Below are 24,318 nucleotides of genomic sequence, written 5' to 3'. Positions count from 1 at the left end.
ACCAGGTTCAAGAATAGCTAGCTGCTCCCCCTCCACTATCAGACTCCTCAACAACAAACTCAATCAGGGACTCATTTAAGGACTTTCGTGCAGTTTATTAATAATATTTTTTGTTTAAATTCATTATCTATTTGCATCTATGCTGTGTAGAGTTTTTTTTGCACTACCAATAAGTGGCAATTCTGCCTCACTCACAGAAATAGGAATCTCGATTGTATGTGACGTCATGTATGTACTCTGACAATTAATCTGAAATCTGAACAGTTATGGTGTCTGGAATGATGCTGCTCTCAACTAAATACAGTAAAACCCCTGTTATCTGGAATTCAAGCAACCGGCAAAAAGAATCAATAAGTAAAACATAAGGACACAAGAAAAAGGAGCATAACAGGAACTGTTGATGAACATGATGAGAGAGGACATGCCTTTAACTTGAGCCAATGGAAGTGGGCAACAGGGCAACAATTTGACTGTAAGTGAAAGGGGAGATGACAACATTGAGTGTTCCTTGGAGGGTGATCCTGGACAATTTTGAGGCTATGATTTAAAACAACGCATATACAATGCATATAGTTTAAAGAAGATTATTTGCGAGGATAAAAGAAAGGGGCAAAGCAATGAACCTGATATCGGTCCAGCCACCACGTTGAAACACCAGTGCTTCAATCACGACGCGCAGCCGGGTGGCACCCGTAACGGCAGCACATCTCGGAAAGTACCGGCAGCCCCGCAATCGTTCAATATCATCCACTTCAAGAGGAGGCGGTAGGATGCTGGCAGCAGCCCACAGCCCAGTTTGGAGCCACAGCCCCAATACCGAGAGCATTCTGCTGAGCAGCGTGGCCCATTGGAGACTGCAACCGACATGGAGAAAGAGAATAAAATGACCAAATTCAGAGGGAAGTCGGCCAGTATATCACCCCCTCCAAAGGTCAACCCTTGGACGAAGAACATGATCACTGCTAACAGCAACTGGAATGCCAAGTGTCTTCAGTTTAAAAAGAAAGGAAGTTTAAATTTAAAATTGGCGCACATCACCATTAGTTCACCATACACACACAATCTCAAGCAACTAGAGAATACACTTATCCAGCATCTATCAATCCCCAAAAGTACTGGATACCAGGGGTTTTACTGTATCACCTGCAGCTTAAACATAACATGATCGATGACAGACTGTCTTCTGCAGCAAAATTCAAACGATAATCAAAAAAAAACTGCAGACAAATGGAAACGTGAAATATAAATAAAATCTCAGGTCAGATAAATGTGTGGAAAAAGACACAGTTAACATTCCAGGTTGAAGTCCCTTCATCAGGATTCTCAGTTTTTGTGTTTTTATTTTAACATCCAAGTGATAGTCAGAAGATCGCCTTGAAACTGATACAACTTTTTTTGGCTGAGATATTGCCCCATATCAATCCCCGATTTCCAAAATGAGGAAGAGTCATCCTCGTTACCGAGCCCCACACACAGCTTACATTTCCACCCATGAATGATGCTATAGTGAACTCTATTTTCTGATGAAATGGGAGGATACTTTAGCCGAATGAATGGCAGCACAGAGCAAATTCATAGTTTCCTCCGCAATCCATTTTCCACACTTTCCCATCACTTCACCTTGGACTCTCCCACTTACCGGGTCATGAAGGGCACCCACCTTATCTACAACCTTAACTAATCTGGAACATCAGAGGAGCTACTCGTTATTTTGACCTGGACTCACCTGGGCACACTGGGTAAAGCTGGAACATGGCAGCTAACGTGAAATGCCTTCAGGCAGTGTCGGCAACAGAGAACCTCGCCTCCTTTTCCACAAACCACGCACATCATCTCATCCAATTCCTCGCCCTTCTCGCTGACACTGCACAACGGTGACGCCTTGAGATCTGGTATACTCCCAGGAGACTTTTCACTGGGAGAAGGTGTGGGGCTCAGGGCGTGATGGGAACGCTTGCTTGTTACCTCAGTTCGCCCATTGAAGACAAATTCAATTTCAGTCACTGATGCAGGAGAGACAGAGTTTGGTGGTGTCAAGGTGCTCTCCAGAGTTGGTGCCTGCTGGTTAAAAACAGAGGACAGGGATTTATGCTGAGGGTCCAGCACCCAGGGAGGACATGTTTGCGCTGGGCTCCTGGCACAGACAGTTAAACACCCTATGTGTACCATGATGCAGCAACACATTTTAGTGTTGATTTTATTTGTGCTCTAAACAGCAAAAAGCAATTAAAAAACAACCTAGGAATGTCCAATGTTCGAAATTAAAGGTAGCCCTTTGTTATGTGCTCGTCATTGTTTATGGCAATTCAAAGTGGTGTATAGAGCGTACATCTCGAAAGCTAAATTGTTTTGCATTTATCCTGGCATTGCAATGAAAGGGAGGAGAGATGGCTGGGTGGGTAGAAAAACTGGAGATAGGAAAAGGCAGAGGTGAGCAGGTTTAATGTAAAGTCAATGTTTTTTTTTAATTTTTTATTTTTCACACCATAAATCACCTTAACCATGGTACACACTTTTTCCTTTTCACACATATACAGTGCCATTTTCTCCCCCCCCTCCCTCCTCCCATCCCACCCTCCCTACCTGCCCCCTCCCGTCCATTTAAGGTATACAATCTAGGATACATTAAACCAGTCAGACAATGTTGTCATTCAATAAAAATAAACAAGAAATTCTACTGAGTCCATTCTTTTCATTTCCTTTTCCTTCCGTTAACTTAGGTAATGATTGTCCCCGGTAGGTTTTCGCTATTGTATTTAATGTAAGGCTCCCATATTTGTTCGAATATTTCAGTATTATTTCTTAAACTATATGTTATTTTTTCTAATGGAATACATTTATTCATTTCTATATACCATTGTTGTATTTTCAAATTATCTTCCGATTTCCAGGTTGACATAATACATTTTTTTGCTACGGCTAGAGCTATCTTAACAAATCTTTTTTGTGCATCCTCCAAATCAATTCCAAATTCTTTGTTTTTTATGTTACTTAGGAGGAAGATCTCTGGATTCTTTGGTATATTGTTTTCTGTAATTTTATTTAATATTTGGTTTAGATCTTCCCAAAATTTTTCTACTTTCTCACATGTCCAGATTGCATGAATTGTAGTTCCCATTTCTTTTTTACATCGAAAACATCTATTAGATACTGTTGGGTCCCATTTATTTAACTTTTGAGGTGTAATGTATAGCCTGTGTATCCAGTTATATTGTATCATACGTAACCTCGTATTTATTGTATTTCTCATCGTTCCAGAACATAACTTCTCCCATGTTTCCTTTTTTATCTTTATATTTAAATCTTGTTTCCATTTTTGTTTAGTTTTACCATTTGTTTCCTCATTCTCCTTTTCTTGCAGTTTAATATACATATTTGTTATAAATCTTTTGATTATCATTGTATCTGTAATCACATATTCAAGGTTACTTCCCTCTGGCAAACTCAAGCTGCTTCCTAATTTATCCTTCAAGTAGGATCTCAATTGGTAATATGCCAGCGCTGTATCTTGAGTTATATTGTACTTATCTTTCATTTGTTCAAAGGATAAGAATCTATTTCCTGAAAAACAATTTTCTATTCTTTTAATCTTTTTTTCCCCCATTCTCTAAAGGAAAGGTTATCTATTGTAAAAGGGAGTAACTTGTTTTGCGTCAATATTAGTTTTGGTAATTGATAATTTGTTTTATTTCTTTCTACATGAATCTTCTTCCAAATATTGAGGAGATGATGTAATACTGGAGAACTTCTATGTTGCACCAATTTTTCATCCCATTTATATAATATGTGTTCAGGTATCTTTTCCCCTATTTTATCTAATTCTAATCTCGTCCAATCTGGTAAAGTCAATGTTAATGCCATCTGGCTGGAGAGTGCCCAGATAGAAAATAGGGCATTGTTCCTCCAATCTGCAGGTGGTCTGGGTGGGATAATACACAAAACCATGGACAGATATGTGAGCGCAGGAATGTGACTCAGAATTGAAAAGATTGGCCACTGTGAGGTCGCTGTGGATGCGAACGGAGAGGAGGTGCTGAGCCAAGCGGATCTCTCAATCTACAAGTGCCTGCAATGTAGAGATACATCCAGTGGACTTATTTACTGTGTCTAGAGCACTCTTTGGGAGATGGCTTTGTTCTCATCCTTTCTCCCTGTGAGAGATGAGTAAAACTGATATAGATGTATGTTTCCCTAATTCTGTCTGATGATGCTGAGACTGCAGTTCGTTTACTGACCAGCTGGGAAAAAGACCAAGTTTACAAGTAATACATTCCAGTTGAGAGGTCACGAAGCGTAGCTAAAAGAAAAGTGAGGATTGTGAGAGATGAGTAAAACTGATATAAAAATATGAAGCTGAGGAAACTAGTATAGATATATGTGTAATGAATAAAACCAGTATGAATAGGATAAGAATAGATATTAGAATGTAGGAAGTAGAGTTAGTCTGGTCTGAATAAGATAAGGATCTTCTAGCCTTTTAGACAGATTCAGCAAGTTCACCAGTATGAATAAGATAAGGAAATATAAATAGATAATAGAACGTAGGAAGTAAAGTTAGTCTGAATAAGATGAGGGTCTTCTAGCCCTAGACAGAATTACCAAGTTCCGCATATGTAATTAAGTAAGCCTTAGACAGAATTAGCAAGTTCTGCACATAAGATGGTTGTAGCCTGAGGGTCGGGAAGGTGTGAATTAGAACAAAGGCAGGTTTGTGAATAAGGACAATGAGGTTAATGACATGATGGGACACCGACAGGATACCCCCTGGTCCTCCAAGTTCACAGAAACAGCACCTAGGCAGACAGGATTGCCTAATGCCAAGCTCATCCAGGAGGCAGAAGAATGTAAGGGGGAGGGTATTCCTATACTGAAATCAACTGTATAAAAGTTGGGTGAGCCCCAGTGTATGTGTGTATTCCCAGGGTAAGGGGAAGCACCCAACTTTGCATCGTTGTATAATAAATGTTCTTTGTTCTCAATTTATGACTCGAGCAATTTCTGTGAAGGTCCTTCCGTTCCTCACACCCCCCTCATTGCTGCTGACCCCTCCCTCTTTACTACACCTTCCATCTTCTGCCTTTGCCAGCCCACCCCCCCCCCCCAATTTTTGTTCGGACACCTGCCAACATTTTCTCATACCTTGATGAAGTGCGCAAGCCTGAAACGTTGGTTATGTATCTTTACCTTTGCCTGTTTGACCTGCTGAGCTTCTCCCGCATTTTGTGTTTTTACTTCAACCACAGTGTCTACAGATTTTTGTGGTTTACTTTTCACTTTTAACCTGATACAAGTTCTAGCTGTGATAGGAATAAGTGAGGAGAAGCGTCATTAATTATTCACACGTTCTGGACTTGTCCCAGACTGGAAAAGTACTGGAGGGAAATTTTCCTCATCCTATCTTTAATTCTGAATACAAAATCCTTTGGTTGCTCTCTTTGGTACAACAAGAAAGGACGGAGTTTTTCAAAAAGTTGCTTTAGGATTTTCCATGTTTCCCAGAGGGAACGCACAGCATCTCAATTTTATGTTGTACCTGAAACACTGCCTAACAATACAGACTGAACAGAGAGTTTCCAGAGACATTGAAAACATTACTGGCTATGAGCAAGGAAGTGGAACTTATTTAAAAAACTGGCTCAGGCATGTGGTTTCTCTTCCTGTTCCAACAAGCAGAGTAAACATTTGCACCTCACCAGTCTGTTGGAGTAGGTGATAAAAAGCCAAAGGCAGCCAGTGCTGAATTCTGACACCGTGAACCTGGTGGTAGAGAGACCAGATGGAACCAAAGGGGAGGGTGGGTAGAGGGTGGAATAATCCAATGGGGAGAGAGGGATGGAGCAAAAGAGGGAGAGTGAAAATAAGTGGGGGGGGGGGGGCGGTTGGGACTCCTTCCTGCATGGCTCATCTTCCTCCACCTGACCCCTGCTTTTCTTGCCTGGCATCTGCCAATCAACTTCCTCTATTAGTCACGTTTTGCCTCTATCAGGTTCACCCATCCCACAGGGGGTCCCTGTCCCATCCACTGACGGCCACATGGTCCTCTTTATCCAAGCTTCTCTTCCACATATCATTCGTCTTGATAAAGGGTTTCGACTCAAATTGTCAACCATTCTTTTTCTGATGCTTGATCCGGTAGCAGATTGTGTTCAGCTTCTGATTCCAGCATCCACTGTCCCGTGTGTGGAGTGGAACATACCTCACTCGCTTATTCTTTACAATGTGCCAATGTTACAATCACAATCCAGACAGGAAAGTAAACAGTGTTAGCTTGAAAGATGCACGTTTTTTTTAAATTTTAAAGAAAGATGCACGTTTTTTTTAAATTTTAAAGAAAGATGCACGTTGAAGTGAGTTTTGCTGCATTTGAACAAATATAATTGTTGGGTTCTGCTAGCGATTCTATCTCGCTTTTGTAAATGTGATCTGGAGTTCTTGTTGTTCCTTTGCATTTAGCACTACAAAGTATTTCTGGAATGCAAATGATGTAAAAACGTCTAAAAAAGTGGAAAAAGATTTCATAATTGCCCAAAACATTTTCCAAGAAGCTAAAACACAAGGCAGGAGAAACTCAGCAGGTCAAACAGTGTACTTAATCTTTGGCTTGGCTTCGCGGACGAAGATTTATGGAGGGGGTAAATGTCCACGTCAGCTGCAGGCTCGTTTGTGGCTGACAAGTCCGATGCGGGACAGGCAGACATGGTTGCAGCGGAAAATTGGTTGGTTGGGGTTGGGTGTTGGGTTTTTCCTCCTTTGTCTTTTGTCAGTGAGGTGGGCTCTGCGGTCTTCTTCAAAGGAGGTTGCTGCCCGCCGAACTGTGAGGCGCCAAGATGCACGGATTGAGGCGAGATCAGCCCACTGGCGGTGGTCAATGTGGCAGGCACCAAGACGCTGTTTACATCCGGTACCGCACGGATGGCAGTCTCTTCAATCTGAGGCGCCTGCAAGCTCACACCAAGACACAAGAGTGTACTTAATACAGCAAAGATAAACCAATGTTTCAGCGGTAATGAAGGCCTCAAGCCTGAAATGTTGGTTCTGTATCTTTACCTTTGTTACATAAAGGACACTGTTTGACCTGCTGAGTTTCTCCAGCATTAGGTTTTTACTTTAATCACGGTGTCCGCAGACTTTTGTGTGTTACTTCCGACAAGCTGATGTGGATTGGTCAAAAGGAATGGGATTCCTTGGACGAAAATTCCAAGGAAGCTTAAAAACCAGGTCATACATACTGTGAAAGATGGATTCAAAGGCAACCCTTCTCCTTCAATAATGATCAGACTGAACTCATCCTGTCCAGTTCCCGGCAACAGCTTGAAGGTTGGAAGCTCTGTGTCAGTGGACAAATCGATTTGCAATCGCTCTAATCGCACATATGGGACCTTCAAGTTCAATTTCGGTTTAATGTTCGAATCCGAACTAAAAATCAAATAGGCACATAGCATTACATTTCACCGAAAACATCAAAACAAAAAAAAATGTAGGGAAAAAAAAATCAATTACTGCAGACGCTGTAAATCTGAAATCAAGAAACACTGAACAAGCTGAGCAACATACTGTCAAATTTTGTGGACCAATTTTTAGGATAAAATTTAGGAGGCGACTTTTGACCGTGGTTAAGTACCCACGTCATTTGAGGTGCTGGGAGCTCAGAGGGGAGGGTGGATGGGACTGGGTGGTCAGGGCATCGAGAGTTCTCTTGGGTGTATGGCCAGTGCCCGGGTGAGAGACTGTGGGTCAGGCTTTTGAGAAATTGGATGGGGGGGGGTGGGGGGGGGAGGGCGGAGCCTTGGTGAATATGCTTTGGTGGACAGGTGGCCGGGGCCAAAAATAAGGTTTGGGGGGGGGGGGGGGGGGGCGGCTCGATTCTTACATGATGTTGACGGTGACATGAATATGTATGGAATACAGAAAGATAAGCAGACGTGATGTTCTAATAGAGGGTCCTTAACATGAAATGTTAACCCTTTCTCCTTTCACAGACTCTCTGCACTTGTGTTCTCAGCACCCCTTTTCCATTTTATAATGCAAAACAGTAGCCACGACATGAGTGAGACGATGCAATCTGTTAGCACTGGGTGAAATGGCAAACTGCTCACTTACTTTGTGGGTACAGAGGATTTGCATATTATTAGTATATCAAAGGCTTCTCAATAGACTTTATACCGGAATAGAGGGATTTGTATCCCCTGCAAGCAGCAGAGTTTTCATCCAATTTGTTCAGCACAGACATTGTGGGCTGAAGGGACTTTTCCTGTGCAAGATGCCCTTTCACTTTGGGAGTGGCTAATAGCATAGCTTATTTGTGTGCTATCCTTGACTCATCTGCCATCTCTTTGCCCATTCTCCTAATCCATCCAAGTCTCTCTGCAGCCTTTCCTCAGCACCACCACTGTCCCAATGTGGGGATCGCCTGCAAATTTAGACACAAAGCCATCTATTCCATCATCCAAATCATTTATACACAGCGTAAAAAAGAGGCCTCAACACCGACCCTTGCCGAGCAACACTGGTAATTGGAAGCCAATTGAATAGGATCCCTTTATTCCTACTGTTTCCTGCCCAACAGCCAATGCTCTACCCATGCTAGAATCCTTTCTATAATGCCATTGGCTCTCACCTTGTCCAGCAGCCTTGTGTGGCACCTTGTCAAAGGCCTTTTATATGTCCAAATACACAACATCCACTGCATCTCCTTGTCTATCCTACTTGATGACGATCTCTTCGAAAAATTGCAATCGGTTTGTCAGGCATGATTTTCCTTTCAGGAAACTACGCTGACTTGGGCCTATCTTTTCATGCACATCTAGGTATTCCCTAACCTCATCCTTGACAATTAACCAACCACCGACATCAGGCTAATCGTGACAATCTCAGTGAAGACCTACCAACATGCTGCTTCTTCAGTTCTGCATCAGTGACAATGTGCTTTGACCTCTAGATGATTTGAACTTTGATTAGGATTCCAACCTGAATCTGAAGTTGTTGCAAACATTCCTATGTGTGTCTACAAATGTGGGGCAAAGGGGCTTTGGAGATGGAGCTGGAGGCAAGGTTCAAGAAACAGTCTACCTGGTCAAGGGAAGTGAACATCAACTAATGCTTTCATATGTGATTGACTCCTCTTGGAAAAGGTACAAATCAACCAATGCTTAACTCACATCATCATATTTGGTTTGGCCTGGTATTTCCTCATTACATTGATGGAAACCATTCATCTCATCAAATTTGTTGGTCATAAAAACATTACAGTAGAATACAGGCCCTTCAGCCCACTATGTTGTGACAACCTATGGAAACCTACTCTACAACAATCTAATTCTTCCCTAGCTCATACGCACAACCTATTTTTGTAACATCCTTGAGCTTATCTTGAGTTTTTTGAATGTCTCTCTTGTATCAGCCTCCACTACGACCCCCAACAATGCATTCCAGGCATCCACTCCTGTCTGCATTAAAAAAACTTACCTCTAACATCGCCTCTAAACTTTTCTCCAGCGGTTAGAAATCTCTCTTCAGTTATAGGCTTTAACTAAGAATGCTCCCAGTTTTCTCTCGCTCCAGTCTAATCATGTCATCATTTAGCCTCCCCCTACCTAATACTTTTCTACGAGGCCCAAGCTTATCCTTGTCCTTAACTCTCTTGAAACTTTGAGGACTGATCACTATTCCCCACTGAAACTCCAATCACCTGGCTGGGTGCATTTGCCAATACAGGGTTTACTTTGCCCCACTTGCTGACTGGGTTATCTAGAAGGTGCTTCAAAGAACCCTTCATTATGCATTAAACAAATTCTGCCCCGTCTAAACTTCAGGCACTAAGGACAACCCATTCAACATTGGAGAAATTAAAGTCTATGAATAACACTGTTACCTTTGCAACTTTCTACGATTTGTCTACATATCTGTTTTTATTCCTCCCTCCAGTGGCTAAAGGGCCCACTATAGCCCCAGAGTGATTGCACCTTCTCATTTCTGATCTATATCTACACTGCAATTGTTGAGCCCATCCATTATGTCCTTTCTGAGTGCAGCTGTGGCACTCTCCGCAATGCTCCATCTCCACCTCTTTTACCACCTCCTCCATCCCATCTAAAACTACAAAGCCCAGTAACATTGAACTGCCAATGCCGTCTCACTTGCAGCCATACCTCTGCAATGGCCACAACATAATTCCAGGTAACGATCCAGGCTCTATGCCTGACTCATAACACTCCTTGTATGAAAACAAACACACCAGCCCCTCAGTCTCGCTGTGACCATTCACCTGTCCCTTCCCGTCCTTCCTTTCAGGCTTGTTTTTCCTACCATTTGCCATCATCTCAACTCCTCAGGTTCCCATGTCCCTGCTACTGAGAAAAGCAGTTGCTTACCTGCCACCAGCATGCGTTAAGGTACACTGCAAAGTGTTGCATCCTGACTCTGAAGCAAATGGAAACAAATAAATAGTACAGGTAGAATTTTATTTTGCATCACTACAAAGAATATAGCAACAGTTGGTTATAAAACTTATACTTTCTGAAGAGAATTGCAGAGACATTTAAGGACCTAACATGCTGCTGTACACAAGATTAAAACGTTACAATATCATAGAACTCTACAGCCCAAAACAGGTCCATTCAGCCTTTCTAGTTTGTGCCAACCACCATTCCACTAGTCCCATTGCCCTGCTCCCATTCCATAACCCTCCAGGCGTCTCCCATCCATGTATTTATCCAATTTATCCAATATCCAATGCCTGCCAGATGGCAGCTCATTCCACACTCCCACCACTATCTGAGTGCCTCGCCATTTACTATGTATGCCCTACCTTGGTTTGCCCTTCCAAAATACAACACCTCACACTTGACAGCATTAAATTCCATCTGCCAGATGGTCCCGATCCCTCTGCAAACTTTGAAAATCTTCCTCACCGTCCACAGCGCCTCCTATCTTTGTGTCATCAGCAAACTTGTTGATCCAATTTCCCACAATCATCCAGATCATTAATATAAACAATAAACAACAATGGTCCTAGCACCGATCCCTGAGGCACACCACTAGTCACCATGCTCCAATCTGAGAAGCAACTATCCACTACCACTCTGTTTTACTCGACGCAGCCAATTTCTAATCCAGTTTACAACCTCTCCATGGATACCTATGGTCTTAACCTTCTGAACTAACCTTCCACGTGCGGCCTTGTCAAAGTCTTTACCCACAACCTTTCTTTCATCTACCTCCTTGAAAAACTCTACGATTCATAAAGCCTTGATGGCTCTCCACAATCAGCCCACGGCTGCCAAATACCTATAGATTCTATCTCTCAGAACTCCTTCCAGTAATTTATCTACTACTGACGTCAGGGTCACCAGCCTAAAATTACCAGGTTTATTTTTGGAGGCTTTTTTAGATAACATGGAGCTACCCTCCATTCCTCTGGCACCTCATTCGTGGCCAAGAACATTTCGAATACATCTGCCAGGGCCCCTGCAATTTCTACACAAGTCCAAGGTAATATCATGTCTGGCCTGGGGGATTTATCTATCTTTATTCCATATGTTCCTTCTGTTTGTTTCCCTTCCTTCCTTATGCATTATATCAGTTTCCTGAGTGAGTACTTATACAAAAAAAAAACTGTTTAAGATCTCCCCCATTACGGGAGGCTCCACACATAGTTGACCACTGATCCACTGGGGACTCATTTTGTCCCTTACTATCCTTTTACTCTTTATATATTCATAGAAACCCTTCGGGTTTACCTTCACATTATCTGCCAAAGCAACCTCATGACTTCTTTTTGCCTTCCTGATTTCATTCTTGAGTATTTTCTGAATTCTTCAAGTACCTCATTAGCTCCTTGTTGCCTATATTTACTATAAACCTCCCTCTTCTTCTTAACCAGATTGCCAATATCCTTGAAAACCAAGTTTCCCTAAGCCTATCAACTTTGCCTTTAATTCTAACAGGAACATGCAATCTCTGCACTCTCAAAATTTCACCTTTGAAGGCCTTCCACCCCCTTGCCAGAAAACAACACATCCCAATCCACAGATCCTCTCACTGTCACAAAATTTGCCTTCCTTCAATTTAGAATCCTATCATAAAAGTTTACAGAAAATACTAACGCAATTAAATTGAATGTGAATTTTTAAAAGTAGAGAAGTAAAACACAACAATACAAATGCTACTACAAATACAATTAAATCATATTTGGGAGTACCATTTTCAATTCTGGGCACTGCCATAGGATGGATAAACTGGCCAAGAAAATCTATTAGAATAACACCTTCACTCTGAGGGTTAAGTTAGAAGCTACACAAATACCCTGGAATGTAGTCGTTTAAGTGAGCTGCGATTGAGGCCTTCAAGATGTTGTGGAATTGGTGAAGGTAAAAAGAAACCTTTTTCCAATCACTATGGAGTCCAAAAAGTTAGAACCAGGTCTTTCAGGAGTGAAATTATTTCTTCTCCCCACAAAGTCTAACTAATTATGTCCTCCTCACATATTTGATAGATTCTTATTCATCAACAGACACCTCCCTTGTCATCACCAGCAACAAGAATAACATGAAAGCAGTAAGTGATGTCACATCGGAAATATAATACAGGCGGAGAGAGAAGGGAGCCACCTAAAGGATTAGCAAAACTAAAATGGACAGCTGACATGGGGAAATTAAGAGAAAATTTAAAACTTTCAATAGCAACATCCTCAGCACGTTGCTATACAACTTAGCACACCGAACAGCTCACATACCAGAGTGCATGCATATTCTGTGAATTTTCTAGTCAAGAAGAATCTCAAAATATAAACCATTGGAGGACAAATGGAAAACCTGCATTGTCAAAGTAGTGGAAAGGGTAGTTTTGACTTGTCATATGTACCCAGATGTTCGGCCCAGAACAGAGGTTGACTGGAAACAAAATAGGTTGCCCCAAGGAGACATAGCAAACAACAGTAAAGACAGAGGTAAAGATGTCAGACCCAGACAATAAATATGATCAAGTGCCCCCCCCCCCCCCCCCCACCATCACAACAAAGTCTTGCAGACTATTTGAGGAACCAAGATGATGAATCAAACGAATGGTTAAGACCAGGACAAGACACATCTTTGCACTGGACGTGACTGACAACAGTGCCACTCAATCTACTAGGATAAATTCATTGGTTGTGAAAATACTTTGGACAATCCTGTTGCCAGAGCCACAACTGTGAACACAGGCCATTCAGGAACGACAAAACCTGGATTTTTGACAAAATTTGTGATCCTGGAAATTTTTACAGCAAGTAAATTCAATTACCTGAAGCTTCCTGCAGTTCTTTGATGCTATTTCTCTGTCCCTCCAGCTCAGTGGTGTGACTAGCATTTGACAGCTGTAAACGAGAGAAAAAATAGCAGTCATTTCCCTCTTGATAATTTATTGTAACATGCAAGACATCAAATCACAGCATCTTTGCAAGTAATTTTTGAGAGGTAGGATCCACTTTAAGCAATCCCATCCTAATCACAGAGCACCTATGCCATAGGGATTATTTAAAGTTGGATATTGGCCCATTTTCTTTGGAGTTATGAAACCGTGCACATAACGAGTCAATTAGGTGCGACTAATCACAGAACACCTATGGCATAAGAATGACTTAAAGTGGTATATGAGTGGAAAGAAAATGTTTGAAAATCACTGATCGAGACCATCACTGCTGCAAATATCTCAATGAAACACCACCCGGCTTTCCCTAATCATATCTGTTGGATTCTCTCTTTCACTGCAACAAAGCCTACCATTGTAGGCAGTTCTCAAAGCATGGGTTTTACTGGTAACACCACACTGGCCATTGATCCTTTGAACCGCATTGCTTGTGAAACTGTTTCAGTCAACCACACTAGTGTGCGTGGATTTAAAAATTTTGAGAATAGCCAAATTCTTTACATGAAGGACTTTACTGAATCAGAACCACACAGCTTCAGTGACCTTGCAGTGATCCTGGAGTCACCGTTGCAGATACAGGTACACAATCCTTTATCTGGACATCTAAAATCCAGAGAGCTCCAAAAACCTGCAAGTGGGGAGAGAGACTGGCAGTGAGAGTCGGGCAGGCCAGAGACCAGCAGCGCAAGTTGGGCGGGCAAGGGGGGAAGACCAGCAGCCCAATTCGGGTGGGCTTAAACTTGGGTTTCCGAAATCCGGAAAAATCCGAAATTCAGAACACTCTCTCCCCCAAGGGTTCCGGATAAAGGATTGTGTACCTGTACTGCCTTTTGAAATAAAATTACTTGAAATTTAGTAACTGAAATGAAAATTAATGTAGAGAATTGTGGGGTTCTTGCTGAAGCAAGCAGGTTAACAAATTAGTAATTAAATTTATTAGTAAGGACTTATTGGTAAAATAGCTGACAAGAAAGTTATGCTTTGAGATGAACTTTCACATTAATCGAAAGTATATTTCTGTTGATAAGAAAAGCTGCATAATGAAAGGACTTATTTAAATTTAACATTTTGTTGCACACAGAAATATAGTCAAAAAATAGGAGTCTTCAAGATTATCTTTGGAATAGACTGCAGCTCACAATATTTTACTGCGACAGGAAGATAAGCTGAGAAGGACCAAAATGTTTCTCAATGTATTTGGTTAATCATAAAAGTTGTGATCGACAGCTTTGTGCCAAGAGCTTATAAAACCGCATGTAGACATTGCTCCCTGTTACTATACAAATCGCACCTGAAACCTATGTAAGGTGAGTGGGTACTCAGTAGAGGAAAAGAGTTACTGAACTCTTCCTTGTATTTCCTCACTCCTGCTAGTGATACTGCAATTGAAATAATAAACTGTTTGTATTTTAAACTGGTTCTCTGCTGTATTCTTTATTCACAGATTTATTTCCATGAAAGGACCTGAACTTCTGTCTCTGTATAGAGTGTCTGCAAGCCTAAATCACCAGCCCAGTAACATAATCAGAGTTGCCTAACCTTTCTTCGCCCATGCTCACTTAGTGAGACCATGTATTTGGAGTTAGTTTCATCCTCCTGCCGCAGTGAACGATGGCAGGTCTGAAGAGCTGAAGCTTTCCAAACCATTTGCTCCAAAATCAGGTCAAATACTGAATGTCAGCACATGGTATCCAATTCAGCATATGGGAGTAAAGCAAAATGAAGGCTACATCATCCTGCGCAATTTCACACTGGGAATGAAATAGTACAAATGTTCTCTGACAGCAGAATGCAGTAAAAACTGCCAATCAAAATTAAACAGCAAGCCACGAATAGAGCTATTTTTAAATGATTTTTTGTGCATTTTGAAGACAAGGTGAAGATTAATAACAACTGAGCTCATTTTATGTCATTTTTTTCTTATTAAAATGCTCCTATCAATTTTTACTTTCAATTCAGTTGCTTCAGGCCAAGGGTGGCTTAAATACGGCCCCCGGGCCAGCTGTAGCCCATTATTAAGTGGCCTGCGAGGGAAAAGAAAAAAATGGCAGTGGCAGCGCTGCCGTTGGTGCAGATGGAGAATGGGGAGCAAAGTCTCAGCGCAGCCTCGCGGGGTCCAACCGCTCAGAAGGCTTTGTACAGACTTTAAATGGTCTGTTAAAGGAGCTAACGGTGTTGAAAACTGCTGGGCTTATTATTATTAGATCTGTGATTCCTTGTATTTTTCCCATCTGTGGCTCTCAACCAAAAAAGTTTGACCATCCTGCTCGAGGTCGAAGGAGTCCAAGGTAGGAGAGAGTATTTGCAGGGCTATCAAAGAGATAGCACAGTCCCTTAACCAGATCCTGGCAGAGTTAACTGGCTACATCAAAGGAAATTTGCCTCTCCTAACAATGATTTAGTGTGGATATGCTTCTGGCCTATTGCCAAGTTGGAAGCTGAAGGAAAACACCACTTGGACAAAACAAGAACAAGCTGACAAGCTAGAGCAGCAACCACTGCATACTCGAGTTTCATGCTGGACGTTGATGTTCTACTTCATAAAAGTTTATGCTACATCAGATACTTCCTAACCTATAAAGACACTTCAATCATGGTTTTAGCTTACAGTTTTGTACTGTTGAGGCTGATTAACAACTAGCAATATTTTGCATTAAAATCCAAAGGAGATTAAGGTGGGAAACCCTGCAATGGACAGCTGGGGTGAAACAAGACAGCCACGCCAAACTTGCACCTAAATTTTTTTTTGGTTTGGAACCCTGTCAGTAATTACCTGTTTCTGCGCAAAATCGTGGGCATTGGCCAGGACATCTCTGTGGGGCAGTATGACTCTGGGATACGAGGTTGCCTGCTGTACCAACATCTTGAGTTGGTCAACCGGGCTGTTGCCAAGGCGATGGCTTGATGTTGGAGACCGATGGCAATTGGCACCAACCTGAGTCTGGAGGATAGAAAATTGAGATAAATGTTTTAATGAGGTGATGCGCAAGCTCAGTGAACTAATGTGGCTTGGCGAATGATGTTGGTGGTGGAGGAGATGGATGTCTGAGGGTATGATTTCCCTTCATCTAAAATGGATTGTTTCCGCTGGTTCATCTGTTCATACTGACTTTAATGACATCAACAAAATAATTCCATGACTTTTTCAAGCTTTGTGATTCTTATTATTTGAAAGATCAGCAAGTTTAGAATAATGTCTCACAGGAAACAAAGCTATGTAATTCAGCCTTAGAATAAACACAACGCTAATCCTTTCTACTGTTCTGCAATAATCAATGAAAGCTGGGCAGATGTGCCAGGATTTTAAATTAGCACAGAAAGTAATGGAGACCACCAGCAGTTTTAGGCAGATTGGTGAAAAAAGAGTTAATGTACCAAGATGAAGATCCTTCATCACAACTGAAAAATGGAGAAGATGAGCGTGCTTCGAATTATGGAGGAGGGTCGAGAAAGCAAAGGAAATATCTGTGAAGAGGATGGAGACCACAGATGTCCAGATGACTATTGTTTTTAGTGTCTTCTAGTGAATCCCAGCTGCTCTGACTGGAAGGGTGGGAGGAGAGGGGTGAGAGAGACAGACATTTCAGGAAACAAGCCATTCCTCTTTGTATCAGGAGTGGTGATTTCCGGTTATCTACTTGTAACAGAGGGGTTTCTCTCTCTCTCTCCGCAAATGGCATCTCATTCAATTCCCAAGATTTCTGGTGAATGCTTGTTCTTCAATTCACTGTTTCAACTGATGGTTGTTATTTAACCCTCGACAAATATCCTCAATCACCTCTTCAGGACCTATGATTAACCAGATGGCATCAAGAGCGATTGTCACCTGGGCAACCAGGGTCTCCAACGAGTCACACACATTCTTTCTATCCCTCTCCCTCCTGACATGCTCGTTCTCTCACCTTTTCACCTCCAATGAAGGCTCGTTGACCTGAAAAGTCAACGGCCTCACTCTCCACAGACACTGCCTGACCAATTGAGCTTTTGTGCCAGATTTCTAGCAGCTGTAATTTATTAAATTAATGCACAAATTATTACAGACAAGGCCAGCCAATTCCAATGATTAGGCACAATCTGCAATGATTTGAGAAAGAATGGAATTCAGAGTACAACCAAGAGTCCAAATCCACAGAGAATGTAGACTTGCTGTTGTAAAACACAAAAGTAGAAACACAATGCTGGAGAAACTCAGCTGTACTTTCCAGCATTGTGCTTCTATTTTAGACTTGCTGTTGTCTTGGGAGTTCTGAATGATGATTCTATAAGCCGAACTCGCCTGCGCTGAACCTCATGCCCGCATCAATATTTCATCATCTGTGGCAAAAGTGGGCACTGCTTTGCAGTTTGGGCAAGGATCAGGCTCAATGATACCCAACTCAGGATTGAAGTGAGACAGGCCAACATTATAATCAAGGTTGTCAAGGAAAATAATAGACACCAACTCTGTCTTTCCATGGCAATATAGCTTCATAAACTCACTTCATGTGGATTAGGTCCAGGGAGGGATATGCATTCCTGAAGGAGATTTTACTTGGACAATGTCTCCACTTTGCACACAGATCTAAGACATGCAAGGGCCACTTAATTTTCTGAAATTTGAAGAGTCGAGGTATTTTAAGCAAAATAAGCAGTTAGTATGTAGGTTTATATAAATGTTTGCCCTATGATTCCTGCTGCAAATAACGTGACATGTTCATGACAATAAATTATGATTCTAGTACAGTTGTTCAGCATGAAAACAGGCCCTTCAACCCAATGCCCATGCTAGCCATGGTGACTAATTGAGCTGGACCCATTTGTCTGCATTCAGCCCATATCCCTCCAAGTTGTACCTGTCTAAATGTCTTTCAAATATTGTAACTGTTCCCACCTCCACAACTTCCTTTGGAGCTCGTTCCATATGTCCACAACACTGTGTGCAGAAAAACATGCCTCTTCAGTTCCATTTAAGCTTTTCATCTAGCAGCTGAACCTGAATCCCTCTAGTTTTAGACTCCCCTACTCTGAGAAAAAGACAGATCATTCATCTTTTCTATGCCCCTCATGACAGATGACCCTCTCAGGCCCTAGACACCACCCTATCCTGTCTTATGGTTGGTGTAGGAGTTAGTGTAAGGCCTTTACAGTGCCAGCAATTGGGACCGGGGCTTGAATCCCATGTTATCTGGAAGGAGTTTGTACATTCTCCCTGTGTCTGCATGGGTTTTCCCCAGGGGCTCTGGTTTCCTTCCACCCTTCAAAACATACCGGGGATGTAGGTTAATTGGGTGTAAATTGGGCAGCACGAACTCGTGGGCCAAAATGGCGTGTTACCATGCTGTATGTCTTAATTTTTAAAAAAATCCTTGTTAGTCTGCATTATTTCCAGGTTAACAACATCCATCCTATTGCATGGCGACAAGAGCTGTTCCTAATACCCAAAATGTGGTCTCACTGCAGTTTTATATAGCTGAAACCCAAGACCTCACTCCTTCACTCAAAAAAGACAGAAAATTGCAGATGCTCAAACCTTGAGCAAAGAATTACTGGTGGAATTCAGAGGGTCAAACGTCACCCATGGGTAGAAATGGATGCCATCTGCTGAGTTCCTCCAATTCTTTGTCTATTCCTGCACTTAAACCCCTGACTGAAGCATGCTGATCACCTTCTTTACCACTCTGCCTGTCTCACCAAATCTAAAGGACTGTGTACCCAAATGCCAAGGAGACTACTATTTGCTGTGAAGGTTCTGTCACGGTTTAGGTTCTAAAATTGAACACATTGCACTAGTCCAAGTTAAGTTCCATTTGCTATACCAAGAAACCATAAAACATGACAGTACAGCGAACAGGCCCTTCTAGCCTGTGCTGAACTATTATTCTGCTTTATGTCCAGTGGTTCTTAACCTTTTTTCCAACTTCCATACACCTGAAGTAATCATATGGCATAGCTACTCTATGGTTAGTAAGGGATTACTTAAGGTGATGCACGAGCAGTGGGGGGGGGGAAGGTTGAGAACCACTGGCCTAGTCGCACTGTCCAGTTCATGATCCATCCATATACTGGCCCAAATTTTGAATGTTAAAACTGAGCCTACATTCACCCCTTCAGCTGGCAGCTTGTTTCATACTCCCATCTTAAGAATTATGCATTTGTATACTTCTTTCTGTGAAGAAATTCCCCTTCATGTTCCCTCTAAACTTTTTCCCTTTCATACTTAATTGATATCCTCTGTTTTGTATCTCACCTATCCTCAGTGGAAAAAGCCAATTTGTATTTATCCTATCATAATTTTGTACACCTCTATCAAATCTTGTGATGTGTATGAGAGTAGCAACTAGAATCTCAATGTGGACAAGATGAAGGAGATGACCGTGGACTTTAGGAGGACCAGGAATGACCACCTTCCACTACACGTCAATAACTGTAGTGAAAAAAGTCAAGAACACCAAGTTCTTTGGAGTCCACTTAACTAGTGTCTTACCATGGACACACATTTTCTCACTTGTCAGGAAGGCACAACAGCCACTGCACTTTCTGAGAAGACTGAAGTGGGCAAGGATACCGGCCACCATTATGTCAACCTTCTACAGGAGTTCAATCAAGAGATTCCTGGCCGGCTGCATCAGTGTGGTACGGTTGCTGCAGAGAAATGGATCGGAGGTCAATCCACAGGACCATAAGAGTGGCAGATAGGATCACTGGAGTCTCTTTCTCCCCCATCGATATGATCTACCGGGATCGTTGTCTGAAGAGGGTGCGCAAAATCATCGAGGACCCCTTCCACCCTACACACAGCATCTTTCAGCTGCTCCTGTCAGGAAAGAGATACAGGAGGATCAGAGCCAGCACCACCAGGCCGAGGAACAGCTTCTTCCCATGGGCAGTGAGAACGCTGAACGACCAAAGGAACAGTTTGCATTAAACATACAAGACTGTCATATTTTAGAAACAATATTTATTTGCATAAATGAAATTTGTCCTGCATACATATTGTTTGTCTGTATGTGTGTCTAATTGTGTGTCTGCATGTTTTGCACAAAGGACAGAAGAGGTCAACTGGATTCTGTTGACATTGTGGTTAAGTGAGAAAAAACAAATGCTGGAGAAACTCAGCAGGTCAAACAGTGGCTTTATGTAACAAAGGTAAAGATACATCACCAACGTTTCGGGCTTGAGCCCTTCATCAAGGTGTGGGGGAACATGAGAGATGTCTAAACGGGGAGAGAGGAAAGTGAGGGTGGAAGATGATAGGTGGTGGGGGGAAGGACTGCAGGAAAGGAGGGGGAGGAGTCTAGGCTAGGTAGAGAGAGAAAGGAAGTAGGAATTGGAATTAGTTAAAGGTGGGGTTCAAGCAAAATGAGGTGTTCCTCCAATCTGTGGGTGGTCAGGGTGGGGTAGTGTAAAAGGCCATGGACAGACATGTGAACTTGAGAGTGTGATTTAGAATTGAAATGGTTGGCTACGGGAAGCTTGCTTTTGTTGCGGATAGAGAGGAAGTGCTGGGCGAAGCAATCTCCTAATCTTCAATTAGGGTGTGAGGATGTATAGTCCAGGTAGTTGTGGGAGTTAGAGGGTTTGTAATAAATGTCAGTGGAGAGTCCGTCTCCTGAGATGGAGACAGGGAGATCCAGAAAAGAGAGAGAGCTATCAGAGATGGACCAGGTGAGTTTGAGGTCAGCGTGGAAGTTGGCCGTGAAATTGATGAAATCGCGGGTGCCTGAGGCCGCCCCAATGTAGTCGTCGATGGACCAGAGGAAGAATTGTGGGGGGGGGGGGGGGGTCCTTGCCTGTGTAGGCTTGTAGCATATTTTGCTCCACAAAACCCACAGACAGGCATAGCTGGGACCCATGCAGGTACGCATGGCTACTCCTTTAATTTGGAGGTAATGGGATGAGTTAAGGAAAAATTGTTAAGGGTGAAGACAAGTTCTACCAGGCGGAGAAGGGTGGTGGTGGGAGTTGACTGCTCAGATCTGAGGTCGAGGAAACACCAAAGTGCTTTGAGGCCTTCTGTGTGGGGAATGGAAACGTAAAGGGATTGGATATCCATCGTGAAAATGAGGCGGTCTGGTTCGGAGAATCTGAAGTCTTGGAGGAGGTGGAGGGTGTGTGAGGTGTCACGGATGTAGGTGGGGAGGGACAGGAGAATGTTGTTTTGTTGTATTTGTACAATCAGATGATAAATCTGACGACTTAAAACTCCCCTCATTCTTCTACGCTCCGGGGAAATAAAGTCCTAACCTGTTTACCCTTTCCCAGTAACTCAGTTCCTCAAGTCCCAGTAACACCCTAGTAAATCTACTCTACTCAGTCAATTTTATTGATGTCTTTCCTGTAGTTAAGTGACCAAAACTGCACACAATATTCCAAATTTGGCAACACCAATGTCTTGTACAATTTTACCATAACATCTCAACTCCTATACTCAATACTTTGATTTCTGAGGCCAACATGCCAAAAGCTCTCCTTACAACCCTATCTACTTTCAAGAAATTATCTATTTGTTTTTCAAATTCCTGTTTTACTGCACTCCTCAGCATCCTGCAGTTTACTGTGCATGTCCTACCTTGGTTTGTCCTTCCAAAATGCAACACCTCAACACATCCTGATCACCTCTTCAAAATAAAAACTCAAATTTGTGAGACAATTTCCCAATCACAAACCCCAATTAGTCCTTGCCTTTCCAAATGCAGGTATATCCCAGCTCTCTGATAGCGGATGTTGGGTCCTGTAATTCTCTGGCTTGTCCATGCAGCCCTTTTTAAATAAAGGCACATAGTAACCACCTACCAGCCTTCACCCAGGCTAATAATGATACTATCAAGGCCCCAGCAATTTCCTACATGGCTTCCTACAATTTCCTAAAGTACACCTGGTTCCAGGGCTTTATCCCCTGAATGCAGTTTAAGATTGCCAGTACCTTCTCTTTATTACGTGGATGTTTTGGGACATGATTTTGCTCTTCAGATTTATTGTCAGTGTATATGCATGATATCACATACAACCCTGAGATTCTTTTTCCTGCAGGTGCCCGGCAGAATTACCACTAATTGGTGGTGCATACACAGCTTACACATGCAAATAAATAAAGAATTGTAAACAGATAACTAATGTAAACAAACTGACTGCAATACAGAGAAAAAAAGAAAATCAATAAAGTGCACAAGTCAGAATCCTTTAATGAGTCTCTGAGTTTGTTGTTGAAGAGTCTAATGGTGGAGGGGTAAGCAGCTGTTCCTGAACCTGGTGGTGGGAATCTTGTGGCATGAGAATTGTGGCATCTATACCTCTTTCCTTTTTTTTTTTTTTAAATTTTTTATTTTTCACACCATAAATCACAATAGCCATGATATACACTTTTTCTTTTCCACACATTTACAGTGACTTTTTCTCCCTCCCCCCTCCCTCCTCCCAAGCCACCCCCCCCTCTGCATCTATACCTCTTTCCTGATGCCAGCAGCGAGAACAGAGCGTGTGCTGGATGGTGTGGGCCTTTGATGATTGCTGTTGCTCTCCGACAGCAGTGCTCCCTGTAGATGTACTTAATAGTGGGGAGGGTTTTGCCTGTGTTGTCCTGGGCTGTGTCCATTACCTTTTGCATGGCTTTACGCTCAGGGGTATTGGTGTCCACATACCAGACCACAATGCAGCCAGTCAACACACTTTCCACCACACCTCTATAGAAATTTGCCATGGTTTCTGGTTTCTTACCAAACCTCCACAAACCTGAGGGGCTGACATGCTTTCTTCATGATGCCATTGGTGTGTTGGGTATTATTGTCATACCGAATCACACAGTTGTAGGTGTAAAGTGAGAAGAGAATGGGGCTACAAACACAGCCCTGTGGTGCTCTGGTACTGATGGAGATTGTGGAGGAGATTTCTTACCTGTATTCCCTAACTTCCTTGATCTTCTCCATGGTAAATAAAATTTAAAAACAAGTATTCATTTAAGACCTTGAGCACGTCCCATGGCTCCACACACAGACGCAAACATAATGGATCTCTACTTCAACGTGGAGGCCAGAGCAGCATGTGTTTTGCTGAGTCAGCCAATGGAAGCCTCAGGATTTGTGGATGTAAACTAGCCTGAGCAGTCAGAGCACATCACAGAAACCCTCTTCTCAGCAACACAAAGCTTGCAACTGATCTGCATTCAAATCCTAGCCCCAGAGATACTGAACTCCACACGATTCCAGTTTCTAAACCTCAACTCCAAAAACACTTGTGGGAATTCTGTTGGAATACACAGCCCATCTAGGTGATAGCTTCCCTGAAAGCATCATTCTTCTGGAGAATGGAGATCTTATAGAAACTTATTAAATTCTTAAGGGTTTAGACAGACTGGACGCAGGAAGGTTGTTTCCAATGCTGGGAAAAACCAGAACCAGGGGCCATAGTTTAAGGATAAGGGGGAATTTTTTTAGGACTGAGATGAGGAAAAATGTCTTCTCTCAGAGAGTGGTAAATGTGTGGAATTCTTTGCCACAGGAAGTAGTTGAGGCCAGTTCCCTGTCAATATTTAAGTAGGTTAGATTTGGCCCTTGTGGCCAAGGGGATTAGGGGTACGGGGAGAAGGCAGGAACCGGGTACTGATCAGCCATGATCATAATAAATGGTGGTGTAGGCTTGAAGGGCCAAATAGCCTACTCCTACTATTTTCTATGCAAAAGCTAGAATCTGAGGCGAAACACACTCCTATGGGTAGCCATAGGCACTCACACAGGTCCCAGCTCTGCCTGCTGTTTACTGACCACTGTATTGTGGCTGCTTCCTTGTCTCATGTGGAGTTCATCAATTTTATCAACTTCCACACCGCTCTGAAATTTGAACCTTTTCTGTCACTGCTCTCCCCTTTCTAGATCTTCTCCACCTCAGGAGGTGTACTGTATATTTTGGAGTAAAAGTCGACCCCCCCACCCCCCTTTTTCA

General features: G+C 42.5%; 1 protein-coding gene across 6 annotated transcripts in view; it reads right to left on the bottom strand.

The window, feature by feature from the left end:
* LOC138748560 (transcription intermediary factor 1-beta-like) overlaps positions 1–24,318 on the bottom strand; it is a 117,600-nt gene that overhangs the window by 19,728 nt on the left and 73,554 nt on the right. For 4 of the 6 annotated variants that reach the window (XM_069908968.1, XM_069908969.1, XM_069908971.1 and 1 more), the window contains exons 11-15: positions 16,178–16,345; positions 13,279–13,351; positions 10,371–10,419; positions 7,230–7,416; positions 1,727–2,061 (exon numbers count right to left, since the gene is read on the bottom strand). In XM_069908968.1, coding sequence (XP_069765069.1) covers positions 1,727–2,061; positions 7,230–7,416; positions 10,371–10,419; positions 13,279–13,351; positions 16,178–16,345 — 812 coding nt within the window. The remainder of the gene's footprint in view (positions 1–1,726; positions 2,062–7,229; positions 7,417–10,370; positions 10,420–13,278; positions 13,352–16,177; positions 16,346–24,318) is intronic. The other 2 variants (XM_069908970.1, XM_069908972.1) reach the window with 2 other exon arrangements.

Source organism: Narcine bancroftii, chromosome 13 (genome assembly GCF_036971445.1).
Source record: "Narcine bancroftii isolate sNarBan1 chromosome 13, sNarBan1.hap1, whole genome shotgun sequence".
NCBI classification, from domain to species: Eukaryota; Metazoa; Chordata; class Chondrichthyes; order Torpediniformes; family Narcinidae; genus Narcine; species Narcine bancroftii.
This window is presented reverse-complemented; position numbering and strand designations above follow the sequence as displayed.